At 38.4% G+C, this 26949-nt stretch overlaps 1 protein-coding gene across 8 annotated transcripts in view; it reads left to right on the forward strand.

Moving 5' to 3' along the window:
* COL12A1 (collagen type XII alpha 1 chain) overlaps window positions 1-26949 on the forward strand; it is a 139518-nt gene that overhangs the window by 86073 nt on the left and 26496 nt on the right. For 7 of the 8 annotated variants that reach the window (XM_032409446.1, XM_032409448.1, XM_032409452.1 and 4 more), the window contains 23 exons: window positions 291-423; window positions 534-560; window positions 1006-1148; window positions 3737-3866; window positions 4517-4656; window positions 5087-5216; window positions 6646-6788; window positions 8097-8226; window positions 8909-9051; window positions 10721-10850; window positions 12824-12943; window positions 14045-14191; window positions 14921-15037; window positions 15208-15354; window positions 15892-15966; window positions 17478-17617; window positions 18939-19062; window positions 19236-19379; window positions 21117-21281; window positions 22632-22670; window positions 22773-22911; window positions 25004-25146; window positions 25653-25762. In XM_032409446.1, the coding sequence (XP_032265337.1) occupies window positions 291-423; window positions 534-560; window positions 1006-1148; window positions 3737-3866; window positions 4517-4656; window positions 5087-5216; window positions 6646-6788; window positions 8097-8226; window positions 8909-9051; window positions 10721-10850; window positions 12824-12943; window positions 14045-14191; window positions 14921-15037; window positions 15208-15354; window positions 15892-15966; window positions 17478-17617; window positions 18939-19062; window positions 19236-19379; window positions 21117-21281; window positions 22632-22670; window positions 22773-22911; window positions 25004-25146; window positions 25653-25762 (2859 nt within the window). The remainder of the gene's footprint in view (window positions 1-290; window positions 424-533; window positions 561-1005; window positions 1149-3736; window positions 3867-4516; window positions 4657-5086; window positions 5217-6645; window positions 6789-8096; window positions 8227-8908; window positions 9052-10720; window positions 10851-12823; window positions 12944-14044; window positions 14192-14920; window positions 15038-15207; window positions 15355-15891; window positions 15967-17477; window positions 17618-18938; window positions 19063-19235; window positions 19380-21116; window positions 21282-22631; window positions 22671-22772; window positions 22912-25003; window positions 25147-25652; window positions 25763-26949) is intronic. The other variant, XM_032409450.1, reaches the window with a different exon arrangement.

The raw sequence follows: 26949 nt of genomic DNA on the forward strand, positions 1-26949 counted from the left end.
TTCCTTCCTTCCTTCCTTCCTTCCTTCCTTCCTTCCTTCCTTCCTTCTTTCCTTCCTTCCCTTCTTTCCCTTTTTAAAAAACATCTTATTTCATGACAAGGAATCTTGTTGGAAATACGTATTACCCCTGTTGCCTGAAAAGCCTCCTTTCCTATTAGTGACATTTGAACTCCTGGCATGCATCAAAGGTGGAAGAACATCTGACTAAATAATGTCAACAAACTGTCATTGAGAGTATGAGAGACATGGTGACTTAATTTTGTGTTTTTTTTTTTTTCTCTTTCACTAAGACCATCTTAAATGGAGATGAAAATACTTTGGTGTTTGAAAACCTGAACCCGAACACTCTCTATGAAGTCTCTGTTACTGCCATTTACCCCGATGAGTCAGAAAGCGATGACCTGACCGGCAGTGAACGCACACGTAGGTGTTCAGCTTTCAAGTAGGACATTGTTATTTTAAAGTTAATTAAGGTAATAGAGCTATAGCTATATTAGTAATATTTCCCCAAATTCTGTTTTTTTTTATGTTAGCACGTTTGATACCCTTAACAACACAAGGTAAGAGTTTAATTTGCTGAGCTGTATGAATGACCAAATCATGAATGAATGAATGAATGAATGAATGAACAAGTGAATGAATGGAAAATACCACAAAATCCATCGTAAATAGGTTTTCTGCTTTTAAATTGGAAGGCATTGATTGGAACCTTTTTAAAAAAGCTTTCTTGAAAAACGTTTCTTTACTGTCATTTGTTAAGGAGTCATTTAAGATTCCATGACAATCATCTATCATGAGGTCAAATTTAATCTTTTTTTTATTATGTTATGTTAATCACTGTACATTACATCATTAGTTTTTGATGTAGTGTTCCATGATTCATTGTTTGCATATAACACCCAGTGCTCCACCTAAAAGTATACTGATTTTCTTGTGAATGGTGCTTATTTGGGGAGGAGGCCTCATTCTATGAGCTTACTCTGTTTCTCAACAATCTTTTTTCAGCTCCAAAAAGTGGCCCACGAAACCTTCAGGTGTACAACACAACCTCTAACAGCTTGACTGTTAAGTGGGATCCTGCCAGTGGTCGTGTGCAGAAATACAGAATCACTTACCAGCCTTCAACAGGAGAAGGCAATGAGCAAACGGTAATTTTTTTGAAAAAAAAAATAATAACTTGGACAAATTCTACCTCTTCTCCTCAAACTCCTCCCCCCCCCCACCGCAAATGTGTAGTTAGTCATACGACTTTGAGAGATGCAAAATTTACCGTAATGAATGGAGTTATTTGACTCAATTCCTGATGGGAACTCAGTGGACATTCTCATGGGGGATGAAAGTTGCTTTTCATGGTAGATGGCCCCACAGCATCAGGCATGTACTTCATGCATAGACATTTCCCTTAAAAACTGTTAGGGTGGATTATCTATGAAGATTTCTAGGTTTTTTTGGTCTTTAGATTTTTAATCTGTATCTCTCTAACTTAATCAAATACTTAAAGTTTGCCAAATTTCTGTTATTGTAATTTTCCAGTTTTTGCATATCACAAGGTATCTCTTATATCTGGAGTTTCCAGATCTAGATCTGTTTATCATTTTTATATTTATCCGAATGGAGGTTTCTGAGAAAGATGGTGTGACTGTCAATAGCCTTCATCTTCTTTATCTTTCTGATCTTCCCTTGTTTAACAGAGTCCTAGTCCATTTACCTTGCTTACGTTAGTTGTCTGTTTTTGAACCTTCTCCAGATTTGCTTTGTGAAATGTATGACTAGAACTGCACATATATGATCATAGGTCAGGAAACATCATGATTTTTTATGCCAGGAGGGGATGCCTCCTGATTTATTTCAAATGCCTCTTTTGGTAAGGTCTAGTATTTTGTGGACAGTCTTTGGGCTATAGTATTTCCTCACATGGTCTTAGAGAGAGAGATGAATTATTATCAATTAGTCACCTGACTTGCTGAGCTCCAGCAAATGGGTTCTACATCTTCCCAGTTTAGAGATGTTAGCAAGGGTGGATGCTGGCAGTGGTTAAAGGTTTCTGATATTGCATATTAAGTGAGCTTAGCTGAACCAGAAACTCTCCCATCCTCAGTGTGACTTTTGAGCTGATCTTTTGAGGTTTCCATACAATTGGTCTTAGGTAGTATTTTTGGATAGAAATTTTGTCTAATTAAATAGGTTACCAATAATAAACTAAATACCAACTGTAGTCAACTGGCTTTTGTAGGAAATAAGATAAGACACATTGGCTGAACTGATATTTTCATGTCAGAAACAGAACTTCTTTTTCCTATGCCAGGCCAGATTTAGGTAAAACTATAAAGCAGGGGGGGGCTTGTCTTCAGCATTTCCCTGCTCGGTGATAGCAACCCTCCAACTGCTGTCCTTAGTCTCTTTACTGTCTCGCAAAGGCTTGTTACAACTTGAAGGAGTCTCATAAACTCATTCTCTGGAAAGTATTAGCTGATAATCCCTCGAGGTTTGTTATCCTTAGGGGTATTTGCCTTTTACTGCTAGTCCATGAAATAAAGTAATGAATCACTGATACTAGAATCATTTTGGAGATTTGGACAGGAGAAGTAGGTAGACAGCCCTCTGCTTACTCATAGGGCTAGTTCTACTAAGTGGACGCCTTCAGATTTATTAAATATCAAATGGCTTATACGGATGTTGATACTTTTCTCTCATAACATCAAATATTCAATTTAGTAAAATTAGCCACTGTTGTTCAATTTGCCTCATATTGAGGATAAGTGCAGTGTTTCATTGAGGTTTTCTCTGGAGCTCAAAGAGTTGATGGGTGGTAAGTTGGAAACATCTGGACTGTTACTAGCGCATCCAGCCTTCCAGATGTGCACTCTTTGTGGGCAGCGGGCCATTTTCATATGATTTTAATTAGTATCACATAAGTATTTGAATTCGGTAGACTGTTAACAAATCATACCAATTTTCTCTCAACAAGATAGCTAGAAGGCCTTAAGCACTGAATAAAAAATTCCAAACTCTGTAATTGGAGGAAATTGAAAAGCTTCATACTGCTAGGCTGGTATCACAGAGATGGCTGGGAACCACGGCCTGAGTGTGGTCTGGCCAAGGGTCCATCACATAGTTTGCACAGCTAATGCTATTAGAATGGCAGTTTTGTGGGGGGAAACATCAAAGTTTTAGATCTTCTGCTGAATGATTTTAATGTGTTTTCTAAAGCAAATAAAAAAAACCCCTGTACAAAAGTAAAAATAGCAAACGGTGTGGAGCCTCTAATATTTGGCAGTTCTTTGCTATCTTAAAGCTCCTTTCCAGCTCACTCATGATTAATGCCTTTTGGGGGAAGAGATCTGTGAAATGTGTTTTGGATGAAATTTTGCTGTGCTAGTGGCGAGCAAGTTGGAATATCTTTTTGAGGTCACCAGTTTAAGGCTTAGAGTGCCTTTTATGATTTAAGGTGCATATTTTACATTTAAAATGATACCATAACTATCTATGGTGAGCACTGTGAATTGTGTAAGACTGATGAATCACAGACCTGTACCCCTGAAACAAGTAATACGTTATATGTTAATAAAAAAATTAAAAAAAATGATACCATAAGATATACTTTAAACCTTCAGTGTGGTATGTGTTTCCAGATTTTGGCCAGGGTCTCAAACAGCTCCCTTGCAGAAAGAGCTTTCTCTAACAGATCAGTGAGACGGAGAGAACAAAGCTAACACTTAGCCCTGTTTTGCTCCAGACCACAATCGGGGGGCGGCAGAACAGTGTGGTCCTGCAGAAACTGAAGCCTGATACTCCTTACACCATCACTGTGTCCTCCCTCTATCCTGATGGCGAAGGAGGTCGGATGACGGGAAGAGGCAAGACCAGTAAGTACCAGACTCCTATAGCTTCTTTAATAGCTACCACAGAATCCCATCTTTACCTGGAAACAGTGGGGTGACTCGGTTTTGCTAATCAAATTTTAATGCATTTTTAAAAATGACATGAATTGCTTTTATTTATTTATTTATTTTTTAAGATTTTATTTATTTGACAGAGAGAGAGAGCACAAGTAGGCAGAACAGCAGGGAGAGGGAGAGGAAGAAGCAGGCTCCCCACCGAGCAGGGAGCCTGACGTGGGGCTCGATCCCAGGACCCTGGGATCATGACCTGAGCCGAAGGCAGACGCTTAACCGACTGAGCCACCCAGGCGCCCCATGAATTGCTTTTAATATCCTTGCTTGGAGTTACCGGTCTCTGTTTATGGAGAAAGACATTTATTACTTTCTAGGATTAAAAAACAACAAACTAAAACAAAAAACCACCCTGGGACAAAAATATCTTGTGGAGAGGAGACATATGTACCAGATTACCACAGACTTTCTTTTATTTATTCACTACTTCAACAAATATTTGTAGGGGCCCCACTGTGGGGTCCCTGCCATGTTCGAGGTGCCTTGGAAATATCAAGGTACCTGCATTTCAAGTGTGCTTGGTGGTTAGGATCATAGTGTCATGTGATTTCTGTGCACTGCAGAACCTCTGAATACTGTGAGGAACCTCAGAGTGTATGACCCTTCTACCAGCACCTTGAATGTTCGCTGGGACCATGCAGAGGGAAACCCTCGTCAGTACAAGCTCTTCTATGCACCAACAGCAGGTGGTCCAGAGGAACTGGTAATTATGTCCTGGAGTGAAAATTACATGTTTATTTAAACTATAGCTGAATGCTTTAAAAGCTGAGCTAAAAATGTTAACGGATTTGCTTTAGGGTTGAAGAAGTTCATATTCATTTACTAGAACTTGACAGAGGGTAATAGATTGTTGCCTTAGTGCCAGGGTGATGGGGAGGAGGGGGGGATTGAGCTGGGGGAGGTAATTATTTCTGGAAGTTCTAAAGGGGGATCCTAGAGTGAGCTTAGGGGTCTAGAGAAGTCTTTATAACCTCTTGTAACAGTTCATATGGGGTGCACCTTATATCCCAATATTACAGAACTTGCTTCTTGACTTGGTCTTGAGTTAGTATTTTGCGTATTACATTGTTTGAGGTATTATTTCTTTTACAAGTTTTTCAAATCAAGTGCTTTATGTTTATTAAAATGTTTAGGTACCAATCCCTGGGAATACCAATTACGCCATTCTTAGGACTCTGCAGCCAGATACCCCATACACCGTTACAGTAGTTCCTGTTTATACTGAAGGTGATGGAGGACGCACATCGGATACTGGAAGGACATGTAAGTTGAGAAGGAAGAAAAATTTAGCTTTTTCATTATAAATTTTGCTTTTCATTATAAAGGCCACATAGGCCCACTAAGAAAATTTTGAAAATTCTGAATGATAAAATAAATATATACCAATTACCCATGATTTATCTTCCGAACACCACCAACTGTTAACACTTCGATGTATGAAATAACACATTTATTATGGTGTTTTTCTACTGAAATGATACTATCAGGATTTATGAATGTGCATACGATCATCAGTCTGCTCTTTCAGTCATTCTCTTTCACTGACGAAAGTTCATTTTGCTTTGCTTTGTGCTTTATACATTTGTGTGAAGCAGTGCTTTGTAATTGGCTTTGAGAGTGTGAATTGTTTATCACATTACTTGACTGCACATTTCTCTGGTTTGCTCATGAAGTGCTTTTGGTCATCAAAATTCTGTGTGCTTTCGTTTGCTGTTAACATCTTGAGAAACCAGTTTATAGCGGTTTTACTGTTCTTCATAATAGTGCTTACAGGCTTTTGTGCATACTAATAAATAATTTCTTTGGCTTTAAAAATATACTTGCTGATGGCTAAAAGGAAGCAAGTATGGGTGGCTTCTTTTGGTAAGAGATTAGTGCTCTAGAAAGATGATGTTGTCGACTCAAGTAGACTTTGGGGTTAATACATGGATTTAATTTGTATGTTTTTCTAAGTCCCACTTGGGGCAGTTAATCGAGAACTGAATGTATGTTCTATTTTTCCCTACTTTTGCCTTTTATTTTTTAAAAAAATTTTAAAAAAGATTTTATTTTATTTATTTATTTGAGAGAGAGTGAGAGACAGCACAAGAGTGGGTAGGGTCAGAGGGAGAAGCAGACTCCCCGCTGAACAGGGAGCCCGATGTGGGACTCAATCCCGGGACTCCGGGATCATGACCTGAGCCGAAGGCAGTCGCTTAACCAACTGAGCCACCCAGGTGCCCTTGCCTTTTCTTTTAATCACAGAACACATCAGTAGCTATTTCTTGAATGAAGAAGGAATGAATGAAAGAATGAATAATTGAAGCCGGCGGACTGAATTAGATGGGCTTCATAGCTGCTGTCAGTTTGTACTTAAAAGGCAGACACTACAATTCCTTTTCTCTATCTCTCTTTTTCAGATTCTTGTCCCTTATCCCTTGTCCTTTTATGGCCAGCCCAGTATTACTACTTTTACTAGCTTGTTTTTATTGGCAACAACTTTGCTTCCATATAGACAAAGGCCATAATTGGCTAACTTCGACTAAATTTGGATGTGGAGGGTTTTAATCTGCTTTTGTGTGTAGATAATTAGAAATGGAAGGAGGACAGTGTTTTATCCTGTTACAGAGCGTAAGTCCTAGAGAAGTGATCGTGAAAGCTCAACATATATAAACAGACTTCAGCATAGATGTGTCGGCTTTTCTTTCCTCAGTGGTGAGAGGGCTGGCAAGGAATGTCCACGTGTACAATCCGACGCCAAATAGCCTCGATGTCCGCTGGGACCCCGCGCCTGGGCCCGTGCAACAGTATCGCATCGTGTATTCTCCTGTGGCTGGCACAAGACCCTCGGAATCTGTAAGTATTTTGTCCTCTATGAGTTCATTCCAAGAATTGTGTAGATTCCCTGCGCCTCCTGCCATGGCTGCTGGGCCAGAACAGTAAGTCAGTTGTTGGTGTGGCCCCCAGTCTTATGGAAACGTCCTTTCCTGATGAACATAGCCTTGTGTTTGTGCCTTGTTTGCTGGCATGTGAGAATGCCAGCCACAAACATGATAATGAATAATGCTTAGATGGTTGCTCCTAATGATTCAAGGCAGGTGTACTAACTACAGGGTTAGTTGGCAAAAATGAATTTTGGGAAAATACAAATTAGCTATATGACTTAAAAAGCCTAGTAGTAAATGCAAATCATTGATAGAGCTTGTCGATATGGGCTTTTGTTGTAACATAGAAATGTCTCTGTTATGAAAATCTTTTTTTTTAAAGATTTTATTTATTTATTTGAGAGAGAGAGACAGAGAGTGACAGTGACAGAGAGAGAGAGAGAGCACACAAGCAAGGGGGAGAGGAAGAAGCAGGCTCCCCACTGAGCAGGGAGCCCAATGCGGGGCTCGATCCCAGGACCCTGGGATTATGACCTAAGCTGAAGGCAGATGCTTAACCCACTGAGCCACCCAGATGCCCCATGTTATGAAAATATCTTAATGTTTGCCTTCACTGGCTCTTACAAATTGTCCAGTTTATTTTCTGTTCCCAGTACTATTCAGTTTTATAAGTAGATTGACAATGTAAGAATCAGAAACTACTAATTTGAATAAGAGTAGTCTCAGAACACCTAAGGGAAAGTAAATCAATAGACTAATTTATGTCTTTATAAATATGGACAATGGTGGTGAACAAAGAAAAACAAATGATTTGCCTGTCCCTGTGTATGGTAGGACAACATTGCCCTTATCCATTTGTGGAGTGGCTCTCTATTTTAACACCAAATCTCTTCCCTACTAGCGTGTGTGGGGGACCCCTTCTCTTATGTGTGTCTAACATTCGGGATGCTCTGTAGGTAACTACCATGAGTCCCGGATGTTGTATTTGGGAATCTTCACAATAAACATAAATGAGAGATGATTGAAGCTAGTAAGGGTAGCTCAGTATGTTTATTAGCTTAGTGAGTGTGAACTCACTTTTTTTTGGGAGGGGGAATTTCTTAGGAGAAATTGTATCTCACAGTGTGGCTTTGTCAGATCTCACAAGGAAGTACAGTAGTTAGCTTCTGATGTGCCTAGGCTCAGCTTTTTATTATAAATGTTACTATGTTGACTACTAGAAGACCTGATAAGCATTTGAGTTGCTGTCAAGCAGAATTTGGCATTTCCTCCCCTCCAGATTGTGGTGCCAGGAAACACGCGCACGGTTCACCTGGAGCGGCTGATTCCCGACACACCCTATTCTGTGAACATTGTAGCTCTCTACTCGGATGGAGAGGGGAATCCCAGCCCTGGCCAGGGCCGAACGCGTGAGGCAGAAATCCTTTCTCCACCCCATTACCTTGTAACTCGGTTGGCAGGGCTTCTCTGAGTGAGTGAGAAGAGGGAGGCGGGTGGTGAGAGAGAGGTGGTGAGAGCTTTCTCCACCTCTGCATAGGCGAGGGTAGGCCTGGGCATGCCGTTCTGCCTGGGCATCCCTACATTCAAATTCCAGGCTGAGGCTCTGGGCCCCTGACAGACGTCGGGGCTGAGTGAGCTGCTGTGGGCCATTTTCTCATCTGGGACTTAAGTTAAGGAGAGGCTTTTCTCTTCTGCCCTGCAGTGAGTCTTGTCACTAAGCGGGCACTTTAGAAATGTGAGGGCTCTGCCTCTATGTTTCATTAAACAGGAGGTGGTTATAGTAGTTTAAGATAATCCCTTGCTCTCCCAGTCTCTATATTTAAGCTCAAACCTAGCTCAATGTCACTGAAAGTTCAGCATGTAACCGTAGCTCTGAAATGTAGCACTTTCTGTTGTTTATGGTTTCACATTAAAACCAGAGGAGGTCTATATTTTATCATAAGGGAGTAAACATCCTAATGAGTGTGAAACTCCCACAAATGACTTCCTTAATCTGACCCGGGTAAAACTCTTTTATACCCCTCCCGCCACCCCCATGTCCACTGTGCTCACAGGCAGGGAACTAACTTGATTGTATTTTTATTTATTTAGTACCACGAAGTGGACCAAGAAATATGAGAGTCTTTGGGGAGACAACCAATAGCCTCTCTGTGTCCTGGGATCATGCCGATGGGCCAGTTCAGCAATACAGGATCATTTATTCTCCCACTGTTGGAGATCCCATTGATGAATATGTGAGTCCACTTCTCACTTAGTTGAGCATTTCGTAAACTCTTACCTGGTTGGAAGGTGAAATTAAGCTTTTTTCTTTGAGAGTGTACTGTGATTACAGTTGAGTAATTGTGTGACAGTCATATTTTATATGACTTCCTCTGACATGATATTGGGAACACTCAAATGCGTCTAATGTGGCCTCCCACATTACAGAGAATCAATGTCTTTGGGCCCATTTCTGTTCTAAAGACAGATTGGAAAATTGTCTTATTGCATGAAATGCATATTTCTAGCTACCAAATTTTATTCATTGGAACTGGGTCTAGTGAGACATGATACCTAATATTCTGAGCTACTTAATGTTCAAAAGATGTGACCATCCAAATCTTATCCTTTCTTTAAATCTAATTTCTCTACAAGATACCACTTAAGTATTCAAGTGCTAACTGATGTCTCTCTTCTTTAAATTTAACATTTTTCATTACACTTTGGTTTTGGAATATACATGCTCTCATATTAGTTTCAAACTTTTTGTGTGTCACACTATCTCTCGAGAACCAGATTTAGGTTTCTTGGAGCTTCCTCATTGCCCTCACCAGGCATATCCATTTGCTATGGATGGAAAAACTCACCACTCTTTAAAAAGTGTACTGATTGATAGAAGTCATAGGTCAGGAGAAAATTACACAAAATATTGATAATAAAGTGGTTAGGTCTGTGGTTTGCAACCATTCTGCCACAGACCCTCTTGGATCATTCCACCTTTGTTCTCCCCATGTTATGTTTCATCTATTTGAACTTGATATGTTAAGCTTTAATTCAAACCTGCAGTTTTATTCATCAGAAACACATGTAACTGTCATTTGGAGTTTCTGATCAAAATGAGATAAACAGTATTACCACACTTAGTTTGCCAAAGCATAGAAGCTGGTGCTTTAGCGTTTATTCAGCATTGCCACGGACGAGTACTTGACTTCTCCCCACTTTCTGAAAACATTAAAATATAATCCCCCCCCAGTTCACTCTTTGTAACCAGGGGACTCTGTGCTGCGAATCACTGGTGTAAGCGAGGCACGTTGTTTGTAGAAGTAAAGCATAGTGTTGGAAGAGAGATTGAGAGATTTATCTGGTTTGCATCCTCTTCATGGAGGTAGTTGAATGTGTTTTCCATTTCCTGTTTTTCATCTTTTCCACCTAATTAGTATCAGCCAAGCTGATACTCCTGAGGGCAGGCTCAGAGTGCATGTGTGCTCACCAATGCATTCCCAGCGGCGATCATCGCGCCCGGCCCACAGTGGCTGCATGGTGCATACTCGTTGCAGGCATGCATGAAAATGTAACACACAGATGGGAGATGGAGACAAACGTAGGGCTGCTGTGTGCTGCAGGAGTCAGTAGTGTGCACCGAGGTGTCATGCGTGGTCTTACCTTTCCTCCTCACAACTTCCTCCAGAGACAGGAAGTCACAAGGCTGGTAAATGGCTGATCTGGGATTCGAGCTCAGATCTCTCTGACCCTCAAACCATTACTTGCATGCTGCACAGAAACAGTGTAGACCTTGACATGAGCCTTGTGTAACAGAAGCAAAACATGAAGAAACCGTTGCTGTTTATAGAAATAAAACGGTGTTGTGTTTTGATCTGGAAGGCCTCTGGCTGATAATTAATTTGTAATTTAACTTCCCTACAGACCACAGTCCCAGGCAGAAGGAATAATGTGATGCTGCAGCCGCTGCAACCTGATACTCCATATAAAATTACTGTTATTGCTGTTTATGAAGATGGAGATGGTGGCCATCTAACAGGAAATGGAAGAACTGGTAAATGTCTTATCCCTTTTATAATCTTTAAGTTTTGCCTTTACCAATGCATCCCAAATACAACATAATGCTGCATTAACATTTACATTAAACATTGAATTTTGGCAAAAATGATATGGGAACAGAATTTTATGTTAACTTTTTAGAAGTACACTCAAGAAGAAAAAGGAGACAAAAATCTGCATCTTCTGCTTTGTTGAGATAGTTTTGTTTCTGCTTTGGAAAACCATCGCATATTTTCTGAATAATGTTTTAGTTTGTGTGGGATCAGTGAAGGAGGTAGCTGTTAACTCAGTCAATGTAGTATCAGCAAAAAACACTATCCTGATAGAATCTTAAGTCATAAAGAAGCAAGATGATTATCAATCATCTTTTGTCTTTACAATTTTTTTCTATTGTACCAAGTAATTTACAGAAAATTATTTGCATTCGGGCCCCTTTCTAACTTACATAGGAATCAATTTCTTTTCTTTTTTTTTTTTAAAGATTTTATTTATTTATTTGACAGAGAGAGACACAGCGAGAGAGGGAACACAAGCAGGGGGAGTGGGAGAGGGAGAAGCAGGCCTCCCGCTGAGCAGGGAGCCCGATGTGGGGCTTGATCCTGAGACCCTGGGATCACGACCTGAGCAGAAGGCAGACGCTTAATGACTGAGCCACTCAGGCGCCCACAGGAGTCAATTTCTTACTTTTAGAGCAAAGGTTCTCCAGATTGGTTGCTCGTTGGAATCACCTGAGGAGTTTTAAAACATGCTTGTGCCTGGGTACCACCCCCAGAGATACTAATGGATTTGGTCTGAGGTGTGGCCTGGATCTGCTTATGTTCTAGTGTACAGCCAAGATTGAAAGTCACTGGTTCAGCATAAAGGCAGGCTGGGCTATAGGTCTGAGTTCTGTTACTGGTCAACATGGGCATTCCTCTTTCCACTTCATTCTGCAAAAATCCACTTAAGTAAATGATTTCAGGTGCCTTGCTACATTCGGTTGCCCCAACTCTTTTGGTGCTTAAACAATCTTGACATTACAGAATTTGGGAGAGGTAACATTTGAAAGCTCCCAAGGGAAAAGCGTGACTAGAGTTGTTTTAGCTTAGTCTCTCAAGGCCAGGAAATTTATATATTTATTGATGCTTATTGTCTATAGAACTGAGTCAATGGAGACTCAGTTTAGTGATTCAAGATGATTTAAATTGAACAACCTTTCATTTTTCACATTCCCTTTGGTTTTAGAATATATTTTGGTACTTTTCTGGGGGAAATGGCATGTTTTAGAATTTTGCGCTTTTCAAAATATATAAAAAAATCTTTACCAGACTTGAATTTTCCAGGATGTGCCAAAGCCGTTTCTAGTTTCTCTTGCAAAAAAAGTTTTTAAGTTGAATTCTCTATTTGTGTAATGAGATAAATAATAACTCAGGGATGACTCAGCATGCTGCCTGACAGCATTGGTTTACAGGGGATGTAGCTGGAGGCAGGAAGTACCTCTGGAGGCTTGAGGATTTGCTCTAGGTTATGCTGGGGGAGGACAGGAGGGTGCTGGGAATGAACATCATTTTAGTCACTCGCTAGCTGTGTGGTCTTGGGCAAATCGAATCTTCTTTATGTGATAAGTTGGTTGGACTAGACAGTTTCTAAATTGCTTTTTGGCTCTAATAATCTGTAATCTATAACATGTTAAAAATGGTATGAGATCTCTTGTAGTTTCTGTAATTCTACATTATATAACCTAACAGCTCTGGGACACATCAGTTCCTGAGTCCATTTGAGTGCTGTTTGAATTTGGACAACTACTAAACTTTCTGTTGAACATTGCAAAACTTTTAGATTGTTTTCTGGATGAGGGCATTATAGGATTTTATTACATTATTCCCATGGGACCGCACTATCAGTACTCATAATCAGTACTCATAAAGTTCTGTGCCCTCCTTGTGTGTCAATGAAAGGTCAGTAATGTGTGCCAATATTTGCTTGCAGTGGGACTGCTTCCACCACAAAACATACACATCTCTGATGAATGGTACACGAGATTCAGGGTATCCTGGGATCCTTCACCCTCTCCGGTTCTTGGATATAAAATTGTGTATAAACCAGTGGGTAAGGAAGAACCTTTATTATCATAAAAATGCATCAGAAAGCTGTTTGTTTATGAGGGAGTTCATTAGATTCTCTTGATAGTTCAGTTGTCACATCCCCTCCCACTAGAGGCAATAAATTTTTGGAAATAATGTTCTAAGCCAATAGTCTGAAGTGTCATTGTTACTATGAGTGTAGATGAGACTCTCATTAAATTGCATGATTAAAAACTTTGGCCTGGTTCATAAAATTACACAAATGGAATCTGTGTCCAGACATTCTATAAGTTATTATGATTGTGAAATAATGCATATTTAATCAATATAAACTCTTATATTTTCCATTATGTCAAGGTGTTATTCCATTTGGGGCATATGCATTTTAGTTTATTCTTGCTGGGCTTGCTTTCAACTTCCCATTGACATGTGCACCTAAATGGATATCATCTTGATTAACTGATTTGCTATCTTTATTCCTGTTCTGTCTGTATGCTTAGCAAAATGGAAGAAAAATACTCTTCATACCAAATTTGCCAGGGTCTCTTCCACACCCCAGAAAGGGTGTGAGCTAGGAAAAGATTAAGGAGAGAGGAAAAGATTAAGGAGAGAGGACAAGAGAAAGGAAACGTGGGCCTTAAGAGAGATAACTGAGAGGAGGAGGAAGTGTTGGTAACTGAGGACCTTTAGTAGCCAAACTTGTGGGACGAGGACCAAGACAGAAGTTCTTAAATCATCTCCACAACAAATTGGAAAAATGTTAATTGAGCACCTACTATATGCAAAGCACTATGCTGCCAAAGTGGGGCTTAGAGAAGAGGCTTGAGGATTTAGAGTAGTTGACTGTGTGATTGAATTTATTCATTAAAGGAACATCGATGACATATCGACTACATTCTAGGTACTGTGTAATGTATGCTTTGAGAATAAGAGGTGAAGAATTGAGTCTCTGCTTATAGTTTTGTATTCACTATATAATGGAACATGTGTTACAGTGAGCAAGTGCATGATGGGCTGTGGAATTAATGGTATTCATACTATCATTTGAGTGTAAGTTATTTGATTTTAAGGAAAATATGAGACTGGGGTGGAATATTTCTTTGTCTTTTTGTGATTGTTATTAAAGGTTCCAATGAGCCCATGGAAGTTTTTGTTGGAGAAATGACATCATACACGTTGCACAATCTCAATCCTAGCACTACTTATGATGTGAATGTTTACGCTCAGTATGATTCTGGACTCAGTGTCCCTCTGACGGATCAAGGCACTACCTGTGAGTCATGTATCTTTTTTATGGTTGTAAGAAAAATGTAGTACAAATTGCAAGGTCAGCCTGTTTTAGTTTTATTTCTTCTTAACATACGCATGTTTCCTCAGCATTAAGTAAGTGGCTCTTTCTTGTCCAGCCAAACAAATATATAAGGAATATAACTGAGTATACAAAGATGTATGTGATGAGATATTTTTACTTCTCATAAGATATATTTTGAATTTTAAAAGATAAAAAGTATAGAAATTATGATTTTATCCATGAATTATCTGTAAAATTAGATTTGGAATGCTACGTACTTTTTTGACATATGATGTTTAAAAATATATTACCTAAATGCATTGATTTAATTGAAAGTTTTCACAGAAATGCTGTGATTACTGACTCAGCCCAAAGATAGATTTTGTTGTCAACAAGTACTGAATAACTATTTAAAGACTTAGGAGATAGCCCTTTAGAAAAATTTCTTATTATTTTACATGAGACGATATGTAGTGTCCAGTGGGAGTATGTGGAATTTCTTTCTCTTGAAAATTAGTGATAGAAAGAGAGGTCTGATTTAGCTGTACCACATTTTCATGTATGTTTCATGTAAATTTCTTACAGGGAGACATACTAAGAATTTAGGCTTTTTTTTTTCAGCCACAGAAGTTTTAAAATTGTGTTATGATTAAAAGTATGCTTTTTTGTCTTTATTTGCAAAGTAAATCTATTTCTTTTTTTATTTTGTAGTGTATTTAAATGTGACAGATCTGAAAACTTACCAGGTTGGGTGGGATACATTCTGTGTTAGATGGTCACCTCACCGGGCAGCCACCTCCTACAGGCTAAAATTAAGCCCCGCAGATGGTACGTGTGCCAAAAAAATAAAAAATTAAAAAAAATAATAATAAAGAACTGGAGCACATAGTAGCGACATTTTAAACTTCAGTAAAGGAGTGAAAGAGATGAAATGATATATAAAAATGTCTTTAAATATAGTTGATGGTGATACTGGTATTTCCTTTTGTCATAATCAGGAACCAGAGGACAAGAAATCACAGTGCGTGGATCAGAAACCAGTCACTGCTTCACTGGTCTTTCACCAGACGCTGATTATGGTGTCACTGTTTTTGTGCAGACACCAAATCTCGAGGGACCGGGAGTCTCTGTCAAAGAACATACCAGTAAGTTTTTGAGTAATCTGAAAATCTCTGTATGGCTTCAGATTAGAATGTTCTAGGTGAGGAAGACTTAAGTGACTCCCGTGTAGGCACTTCTTCCTATGGACCACAGTAATTATAATGATGGCAGATTCATGAAGAAGGAATCTGTAGCTGGTTCAGGACCTTTCTCTATAACAAATCCACGTTTTCCCTGTTACAGAGTTGGTATTATTTTAAGGAAAAGGCTACAGGAGGGAGATAAGGTTCTAGCCGGCAGTGAGAAGGTGAATATGCACCCATAGTAGTGACTTTTACTCGCTGACCCTATTCGAAGGTCTTTCATGAGTCCTTTGAGTTGTGGTTTTGCTTTCCACAGCTGTAGTCAGCGTTCGAATGACTACAGATGACACCAAATTTGGATAAAATAGAATTTCCAGTCAGTCAGTGCCAATGAGACTTGATTTGCTATCTAGGACTTAAATTGCTCATAAAATGGACTTCCTGTGATATGAAATTTGCACAGGCTCTGTTCTTCTAATTATTCTTTTTAAATTCTAGCTGTAAAACCAACAGAAGCCCCTACGGAGCCACCCACACCTCCTCCCCCTCCGACAATTCCACCAGCCCGGGATGGTAAGTGGCGGTACATTCAGCTGGTAGGGATTTATAGCCTTCTTATTTATGTAGCCTATACATGATTTCCAATTGATATAGGGTATTTCTGATTTACTATTCTTGCTGAAGAATTTTTAGATTAAAAAAAAAGATTATCAGTAATTGTTCTTCACCCCCCGCTCATTTTGGTGTGTATGAAATCAGTCATGAACTATAGCACTTCAGTTGGAACTCTGTTTCCTCGATTTTGCGGATTAATGTCTAGTGATACTTTGCATAGCCCATGGTCACATGATGGACATTTCTTTCTCCTGGCTGCCGGCGTCAATAGGCGCTGTGAACGGTTTTGGCTGTATCTTCAACCTACCCCTGGGGCCTTTGGCTTTGGAATTCCTGGCTTCTGCCCTGGATTGCACAAAGCTAAAAAATGTTCATTCACTAAAGTTTGAGACATAATTGTCACTTGCAGTGAACTGGCAAAAGACATGCTGAGCTAATAGGACTGGTCTCTCAGTAATTTGGGGCAATTCTCAGTGTTTTATCAGATTAAGTTTAAGCTAATTAACTACTGGTTTATTCTTTTTCCCACGTTCTGTTTCCAGCATTTAATTGAAAGAGCTTCAGATTTTAAAAGCATTTTTCTTTTGTCTTAGAAGGTTCTAGAACGCTACAACTTTATTAAACCTATTAAATAAATAAAATTAAAAATTAAGAGTGTATTCTTATAGGATAAAATAATATTATACAGGGCAAATAGTGTTATTATAAGGTAAAATAATAATGGGTTTCTTTAAATTAGACTGGCTCCCCGGGTGTCAACATCCAGCACCAGAGTGGTGCATTTGTTACAATCCCTGAGTCTACACTGGCACATCATTTTCATCCACAGTCCACAGTTTACATTAGGATTCACTGCTGGTGCTGTATATTCTACATGTTAGGTTTTTATATACTAAAATTTTAATTTTTTTTAACCCTCCAAGTCTGAAAATTCAAATCAAAGACATTGTTTTATTCCTTCCCTTTCTTCCTATAATTCTAGTGGCCTAATTTAAAATGAAAAGACACCTTATTTGCACCAAATCTTTGCTAATTATACACAAAATCTCTATACCCACTGCTGGCTATTCTTAAATTCTGGACATCATTGCTTTTCATTTGATTTCCTCCTCTTCTATTGTTTGAAGCCACTTGAACAGTTCCATGGGGAAAGAACATATATTTGCATAATGGATCTAAACAGATGGAGTAATTCCAGAGCAGAAATTGAGGGCCAGTTAGACTAGTGCTTCTCAAGCTTCATTGTGCGTGTGATTTGTCTGGGTATCTTGTTGTTGTTAATCGGATCCAAGAGGCCTGGGGTAGGACCAAGGATTCGGCATTTCTAAGAAGCTCCCAGGAGATGCTGCTGCTGCAGAACTACACCTGGAGTAGTGGGGTTTTAGGCTACATTTCTTGGTTTTGTAACTTCATTTGAATGAAAAAATTCATGAGATTTGGGGTTTCTCTGTTTTTTTTTTTCTCCCCAGTATGCAAAGGGGCCAAGGCAGATATTGTATTCTTGACTGATGCCTCCTGGAGTATCGGGGATGATAATTTTAACAAAGTTGTAAAATTCATCTTCAATACTGTGGGAGCCTTTGATGAGATCAGTCCTGCTGGAATTCAGGTGGGTACTGTTTCATAGGTGGCTATTCATTTGTAATGTCTTGCTGTTTCCTTTGAATATTTGTTTGTAAGTAGAAAGGCTTTTCAGTATAAACTATGTTCTAACTTTTGTTATTTACTATTTTCTTGACACATGAATTTTTGGGGAGGAGTTGGGTATAAATGGCAAATAGAAAAATAAACCCTCCTCTAGGTATTCTCTTGGCTAGATGATTCTCCTTTTGAAGAATTTAGGGCATTCCTACTCTGACTTCCTGCTTAAGACTTCCGATGATGATACATTTCCATAAAAGGTCATCTAATGTTCTGGAAATTAAATGCATTATGATTGTCATACCCTGTTAAGTTAGAGGACTCAGTGATGAATAGTGACTGGAGTGGGTGTGCAGCATTTCGTACTTGGTCATTGTGGCATCTTAGATTATGAAAATAAGAGAGTTTGACATAAGCCACAAATAATTTCATAAACAAATCACTTCTTCTTTTATGGAATATACTAAATTTCAAATCCCCAAATAATCCTGGGAACATTTTGCCAACCCAAGAAGAGTAAAAATTCAAGCTAGTTATAGTCTTAATTTAATGTATTAGCAACCAAGCCATCTTTTTCATCCTTTTAGAAATTGAGATTTCTAGTAAAGAGTAAAAAAATAAGTACTGCATTTTATTAACTTCTATGTACCAGCTACTGTCTATACATGATTATCAGTCCTTAAAACAACTCTAGAAAGTAAGTATAATTGTCTCCATTTTACTGATATGGAAACAAAAGCCCAGAGATGCAGAGAACTTGCCCTGTGTCACATAGCTACCAATTGGCAGAACCAGGATTTGAATTCTGACTATGAAGCCTGTACTCTGTCCAGTTAATCATACTGTTACTACACTTGTGGTGAGTGCTGATTATTATCACATAGGCAACATTTTAGTATTACCATGAAGAGTGGATGCAGTTAACGAGAAGAAGCAGTTGGCTGAGAACCAATTGCTTCGCTGACATTTGAGTTCAAGATGGTGTGTTCTCATTTCTAATCCTGGGACCTCACTCTTCTCTAGCTTTACCCATCCCTTCCTACATCCTAGAGAAAGGTTGTGGATACCATGTGAATACAGCATATTTACAATGTTAATATTATCGACAATTTCATCGAAGAGTAAAAATGAGAATTTAATGAGACAATAGTATCAGTGTTATAACATTAGCTATAAAGAGCTTATAATATTCTGTCAGATCTAAGACACGGACACCGGGAGGGGCCACTGGAAAATTAAAATATAAAAAGAGGCATCTTAACCTCATCACCGACCACATTTCCTTTCAGGTCTCATTTGTGCAGTACAGTGACGAGGTCAAGTCTGAGTTCAAGCTGAACACGTACAATGACAAGGCCCAAGCCCTGGGGGCCCTCCAGAATATTAGGTACCGAGGAGGCAACACAAGAACAGGTACAGTTAATCGAAGTGTACGTAGACCTTCACTCTCCAAAGTGTTGGGAGTGGTAGAACCGAGTGTGCTATCACATTTCATTATTTAGATTCCTATCAGTTGAGTGTGACTAATGGCACTTGGATAGTTTTCACAGAACTGACACTAAAATGTTCCATGCCACACTCTATAGGCAAGGCTCTCACATTTATCAAGGAGAAGGTCTTGACCTGGGAGAGCGGCATGAGGAAGAATGTCCCCAAGGTGCTGGTTGTGGTCACAGACGGTCGGTCACAGGATGAGGTCAAGAAGGCGGCTTTGGTCATCCAGCAGTCAGGTAAGCACAGGCAGTTTGGTGCCTAGTGATTGCACTCATTATCTTCACATGTTTTACATGTTCAGGAATGATTGCAAAAGATGAAACTGCTGCTTTTACTTTATTGTTCCTGCTTTACTCTGGACTCCGTACCCTTGAAATGTTGGTTTATATTTAATCGGATGGTTTAGTAATTGCTCCAAAAGGACATGGTATATATCTTCGTTGAAGATGTGACTTGGGGTGTGTAAAAGAGCAAATCTACCTTCCCCATAGTGGCTGGAAGGCTACAGAATGCAGTAAAAGAATGCTCCTAGAATAGGCTTCATGCCACAGCAGACATGAATTTTGGTGCTGGGTCCCCATGCAAGGAGAAGCATAGGGAAGCCTTTAGCTTTAGCACGTCCTTGCAGATGCAGACCCGATGCAGATTGCTGAAAAGAGGTGTAGTGAGGCCTCAGGAAGACATCTTTGGGGTCGACCTTGAAAAATCAAATACCCTGAGAGCCTCCTGGCAACACTGCCCACTGCATTCATTTTTTAGGATTACTAGAGATGAAATGAGGTCTTACCAGTACTTGCATTCACACCCTCCACACCCCCGATTCCCAACCCCCAGGCAGAGTCCAAGGTTAACATATTTTGGGGAGAATTCTATTTTGTGCATGACCTATTGTAGTAAATTACAAAACAATTTGTTATATGGAATTTGTCATCTGGACATACAGGATTCTTTGGCTAAAAGTATGAGTCATGATTAGTGCTAAGTCATACTGTCTTCTTTCAATACAGATTGTTCTTTGCACTGACTTTTTTTTTTTACTAAATTTTTGCCTTTATGTTACACACTTTAAGAAGATATCCACGTATTTTGGGCTTTTGGCTGATTTAAGTTTGGGGTTATGAATACTTGCTCAAGTTACCTTATTCATATCTCGTTAGAGAACTAATTTCTTATATAGTCTATTTTTTCTACTTTCAAATTAAGCTTTTGGAGTGAAGTCTTTGTTTATTTGTATTAGCCTAAATAAATGAAAATTTATTGCCAGTGGGAATTGTCAATTCCATTTCGAAAGTGGCTAGAGTGCTGCCTTTGAGCCTGAGTTTGTTGAGAATATCAGTTTCAAGAACTCAAATTTTAAAATGAGCCCATTCTTGGGGCACCTGGATGGCTCAGTCGGTTAAGCATCTGCCTTCGGCTCAGGTCATGATCCCGGAGTCCCAGGATCAGGCCCCGCATCAGGCTTCCTGATCGGCAGGAAGCCTGCTTCTCCCTCTCCCACTCCCCCTGCTTGTGTTCCCTCTCTCGCTATCTCTCTCTCTCTGTTAAATAAATAAATAAAATCTTTAAAAAAATAAAATAAAATAATATGAGCCCATTCTTGGTTTCTGAATTACATAAGCTTAAAATGTTAACGGTGCCTAAGAGAGCTGTAGAATAGATGGGTATATTAGGACTGGGGGTCTCTGGAAGGAAACGTATACCACAATAAGACTTGCTGCTGTTAAAATGTGCTTCTCTTAATTGTTAGGATTTTATTTTAGGAAACCCAATTAGTTGAGTTTTCTAAGCCAGAAAATAGGAAGACCTGGAAAAAGTACCTATTTATTAAAGAGAGTTTATGTCAATTAAAAGGACTTGCTGCATCTATTGAGAAAATCCAGCATCATTTCTGAAAAGATTTTATTTTGAATTGCTGAAACAACAAAGGACAGAAAAAGGGATCTGTAATTCACTCTATAAACACTGCTTTGCAGGGTTCAGTGTCTTTGTAGTTGGCGTGGCTGACGTTGACTACAATGAGCTTGCCAACATCGCCAGCAAACCAAGCGAACGGCACGTGTTCATTGTTGATGACTTTGAATCTTTTGAGAAGATTGAGGACAACCTCATTACATTTGTCTGTGAAACTGCTACTTCAAGTAAGTCCTGGTCCAAATGGATCCACAATCTCACCAGTTTTGGAAGATAACAACTTAGTGGACAACTGTCTGTCCTATATGGGATCAAGTCTGTGCATAAATAGATCCCGGGGAAATCACTTGGGAATCTGATGAATCATTGTTCCTATTGAGATTGTGCTAAATGTGTGTTTGTCAGAGGTCCGCTTTTAGCCCTGACGATGTAATATTCCTTGTATGGAAATGAAATGTTTTAACATATCCTTTTCCCACCATCCCGATGCTATGACATTTGAGTAAATTAATCTTCAGCTTAGAAACGCATTTCTGTAAGATGAAGGTTTTCCCTATTAGTAATTAATTGGTATTTGTTCTGTCAACATCCGTGCTTCAAGGGAGCAATGAAAACACTGACGTTTGCATGTGCACTCCATAGAAATGCACTTGGTTCTCATTTGTTTTTTTGGGTGTAGAGTTTTTATTTTTTGCCAAGACTTCAAGTTCAGTTTTTAAAATACAGTGAAGGACCAAAGATTAATTATTTAAGTCAATTTATCCTCTTCCCCATCTATAAGTGCTGATTCTTGGGATATTATATTATGGAGACAGTTTTGTGGCTAGTATAGACCCCTAGTCCTAGGAAGGGCTATACTTTACAAGTGTTATATTTCCCCCTATTAAGCATTACTAAAAACTCAGAACTCCAGGTCAAGGTGGCAGTAGTCAACAAATGGCTGTGGTTTACTGTGAGAGCTTACGCTAAAGCTCAGAATGGAGCTGCACTGGGGGAAGTGGGTCTGGATGTACTGTTGTCTCCCTTGTACTGCAGGGGGTCCTGAAAGCCATCCCCTGGTAGCCCTGGCTCTGGGGGTTCAGGGTGAAAACTATGGCACACTTGTCACTGTTAGGTGATGTTTGGTGGCCAACATGAGGCTTGGCGGCGTGTCAAAGATGGCTGAATAGGGGCAAACTCCTCCTGCCTTTGCATACATTTAAAATCCCCTGGGAGAAAGCTTCTTTCATCTACTGAGGAACATCTGAAAATTTAATTCTTTTTACTTCTATTTTAACTTATTGCATTCTCTATTAAAATCCTTTCATTCTATTTTACTATTCATAAGAACACTGTAAAATGCCCACTTGGGCTGGAGAATTAAAGGAGAAAACATTGATTATACTAGTCGGTATGAGAATTTCTACCACCCAAAGGAAGTGTACAAAAAATAACATATAAAAGGGTAGATTGGTGTTATTTTTTGTAAATGAATGAACAATTACTTGGTACATATACATAGCTGACTTCTGTGCATATACAATGTTTGTATTTCATGTTTATGAATCGTACTTAAAGAGCACTGTTGTACATTGCAGGTTGTCCTCTCATTTATTTGGATGGCTACACCTCACCAGGTAAGCATTTATACCCTTGAACTAATTTATTTCAGGATTTAAGCAATAAAATCATTAAAATAACCTCATTTCAATATTTGTTTTTCTTTTTTTGTTGTAAAGGTTTTAAGATGCTGGAAGCATACAACCTGACGGAAAAGAATTTTGCTTCTGTACCAGGAGTCTCTTTGGAGTCAGGGTCTTTCCCCAGCTACTCAGCTTATAAGCTTCAGAAGAATGCCTTTGTGAATCAGCCTACGGTGTAAGTGTGACAACTAGGAGGTTCCTTTTCTTATAATGGGCCTGACACTTTCCTGAGGTTCTTAGAATTGTGCTGACTTCTTAAAAGCTAGAAGCTTTAGAATTGTCAGCAGTCTCTTTATGGATGATTTAGTTTAGTTTCCTTAAATACAGTCGGGTTAAGTGTCTTCCATCAGGTCCCACAGGAGACTAGGACTCAAGCCTTGCTATTCACAGGCCCAAGAATGTCATCTGGTTCTGTATTATTATGGATTACGGACCTTTTAGGATTTAAGGCTAGGATTGTAGATTTAAGGCTTCTTCTAAGGGAGGCTGTTTAAACAGGAAGGCAACTAATTATTTTGAACATTTCTCCCTGTGGTGCAGAGGGACTGAATGGAATAAGTGCAGAATGGGAGCCGGCATTCTTTTTAGTGTTTCAGATCTCCAGAAGATGAAATATTGTGGCAGTTTTGCTTGTCCAAGATCAGACAGGCAGTGGTTAGTTTTTATTGGCCAGGGCTCTGGCAATCTGTTGGGTTAGCTCTAGCTGTTGTTACTTTACTTCATGGAAGTTTGCACCTGGGTATCATAACTAAAATATGTATTTTTTTATTCATTAGAATTAAAACACTTTAATGTTGAAAATATGTGTTTGGCAGCTTATGGAGAGAAAAGAACAAGAAGAAATAAAGCCTTCAGAATCTTAGGACAGGGTCAGAAAATGATGTCTGAAATTTGAAATGTTTTGGGAAAGCTGATGGAAAATTCAGACTAAAACCAAAGCTAATTTCTTTTAAGAAAGCACAGATCATATTGTTGTAGTTTGACCACACTGGAAGTTCCTAACTCTTTTATGGTTAACCATGTTGGTTCGCAGCTTTAGGTTTGTCAGTGAACCTTAATACCCAGTGTTTAACTTTCAGTCGCCACAAGATATGATTCCTACATTTTAACTTACGACAGCCTACTGTGTTCTCAAGAGTCAGAACTTGTGGCTGAAAGAAGCTGAAAGAAAGAAGCATAAATGCAATTAAAAGTTTTTCATAAGTACTCACTAACTGAGGAAGGAGAAAAATGGATTGGGAGAGAGATGAATTAATATGGAGAAGATAATATTTTTAATATGGATTATTATGAAGATAGTGGGTTTTTGCACATACAAAAGACATTGTGTAGTTTGCCCAGAACACATGTTTTAAGAAGCAGGGCAGCATCGTATTCCAGAGGCACGAGTGGTGTGATACTGGGACATGAAACTTCAAGAGACATTCTGTGCCCTCTGTCAAAGTTTGTGGAACAATAGCTTCTTTTCTGTCTAAGAGCTGATAAAGCCTTTTTGCTACCTTCAGGAAGAAAGTATTATTAAATGGTCTCAGACAGAAACCCATCAATCCTGCTTCAAAGGCTCCCCCAGAACAATGACTGACTCAACTCTGGAAGAACACACGGGACCACATGTTTTGTCTAATAGTCTTAGAGCCAAGAAACACTTCCTTTTAATTGAATCACATCCTTTATCATCACTAAACGTTTGCACATGTACATGGCTTTAACATTTATTACTGGTTTTATTTTTGGGAACATGTGAGCTTCTGGAGATTATGTGATTTATTTGATTTCAAGGGAGGAATTTGGAAGTGTAAAAATGATTAGAGATAGGGAAGGAGAAATTAAAACCTTAAGCCATATGACTTATGATCTCATACTTTTGACATTGGGAATTAAGTAAGATTCATTCTCTTTAAATTACATCCATAGATATAATGTTTATCACTCTAAAATTATTATGTAATTTTATAATCATCTTTGTGTCTAGAAAAAATTAACAGATTATTAACAGTTTTTAACAGTAGGATGAAAGACCACTGGGCAATTTCCCAGACTTTTGCGCCCTTAGCAGATTGTAAATAATCTATTTACATAATAGATCTTTAATGTGTGTTCTTTTGATGTGTTTCCTAAATTTTTCCTCTTCTCATATGTAACCAGATTATTATGAATGGATTCTAATACTACCGATAATGAGATTATCCTACAAATATTTAAAATATCCTCTATTTCTGGTGAGAAATCCTTATTAACTAATTGATCAATTATGTTTTATCCAACAGAGATCTACATCCAAATGGACTCCCTTCTTCCTACACGATTATATTATTGTTCAGACTTCTCCCAGAAACTCCCAGTGACCCCTTTGCAATTTGGCAAATCACAGATAGAGACTACAAACCACAAGTTGGAGTGATTGCAGATCGTAAGGATTTTTATCTTTTTTTTTTTTAATTTTTTTTTTAAAAGATTTTATTTATTTATTTGACAGAGAGAGAGATAGTGAAAGCAGGAACACAAGCAGGGGGAGTGGGAGAGGGAGAAGCAGGCTTCCTGCGGAGGAGGGAGCCCGATGCGGGGCTCGATCCCAGGACCCTGGGATCATGACCTGAGCCTAAGGCAGACGCTTAACGACTGAGCCACCCAGGCGCCCCAGGATTTTTATCTTATACTAAGGCACATGCATACATATTTTTGATTATGTTTTCTCTTTCTGTCTCTTTAAGAACCTTCTGAATATATATATATTTACTTGATATATGCTTTTATGTTTAAAGTTTTAAAAATATATCAGTAAATATTCTAATTACATTTTATCTCAACCTAAATGATTGAATATTTTAGAAATCTCTACAGCAGATGTTATTTGCTAATACTTTCAACATAAAGCATACCGTGTGTGATTTAATAACAATTACGTGTTGGTTACAGCTTCTAGCAAGACCTTATCATTCTTTAACAAGGATACAAGAGGTGAGGTGCAAACTGTTACATTTGACACAGATGAAGTGAAGACATTATTTTATGGAAGTTTTCACAAGGTAAAAACATAAAATTATCTGTTTTGTTATAGAAAAATAATATGACTTAAAAATTAAAACTAATGTATAAGTTATTAAAATGTTAGGTTAAATTGGTAGAAACATAGCTATGTCTTTTAAGAACAAAATCTTATTTTAGAGGATTTGATTAATTCAAGAATATTTAAAATAAAACAATAATTCTACTAATAAAGAGATAACTAGTACTAACATTTTGATATATTTTCAGTGCTAATATCCTTTCAAAATATGAGTCACATAGTATATATAGTATTGGATGCCTATTTTTTCTACCTACCATTTTATTGTGAACCTTTATGTCATCTCATTTCAAAAGCTTAATTTTTGTGGATTGTATTTTAATTGATAAAATTATTCTTTTTTAGAACACAGTAAGCTCCTTCTGCTTGCTTGTTTATTGAAAAGTTATAAACATGCTAGTCCAAAAGTTATGATTATCTACCAAAATAATTAATATACAAATTTATGAGATTAACTTTTCAATAAACACACTTATGAATTCTCTAAAAAATATTAAAAGTTCTAAGATGCATTCTTAGGGGATCGTCTATTCTTGTTGATCTTCATTAGTTTTTTGCATGTCAGCATCAGAGGATAATATAGACTTTCTATCAAAAAATGATTAATTGACACATTAAGTACTAAAGTTGGGAGCATTAGAAATGAGAACTGTCTAGGTTAGGAATGGTCTTTTTAATGGTATTCCTTCATCTGATGGATTGAGTTAACAGGAGGAATACCACTTGGGCAACAGTATGGCACTCAGAAAATTAGTCCTTGTGCACAGAAGAAAAATATTTCCAGTTCAGTCTGATTCTCAAGTGAAAATTGAACTTTCCTGTACTTGAATAGTTCAGCTAGATTTCTTGCAGATTCTACTCCTGAGAATCTTGGTTTCTTTCCAGAATGTTTTTTTATTGATGAATCACTCTTGCCAGGGATGGCAAGGGACTTTCCTCATGGAGCTCAAAGTGGCTTCAATGTGCGCATTAGTGAGAAACATAAAAAAAAAAAAAAGAAGAAGAAAAACAAAGATTTCTGAGTATAATGGCATATCTACTTAACAGTTTACAGATTTCCATGATGAAGTACAGTAAAATAAATGCCTCACCAGGAAAGCAAATTCTAGTTTGACAAATATTATTAGCTTCAACTGCTCCTTATCT

The sequence above is a fragment of the Phoca vitulina genome, unplaced genomic scaffold, assembly GCF_004348235.1.
Source record: "Phoca vitulina isolate PV1807 unplaced genomic scaffold, GSC_HSeal_1.0 scaffold11, whole genome shotgun sequence".
Taxonomy (NCBI): domain Eukaryota; kingdom Metazoa; phylum Chordata; class Mammalia; order Carnivora; family Phocidae; genus Phoca; species Phoca vitulina.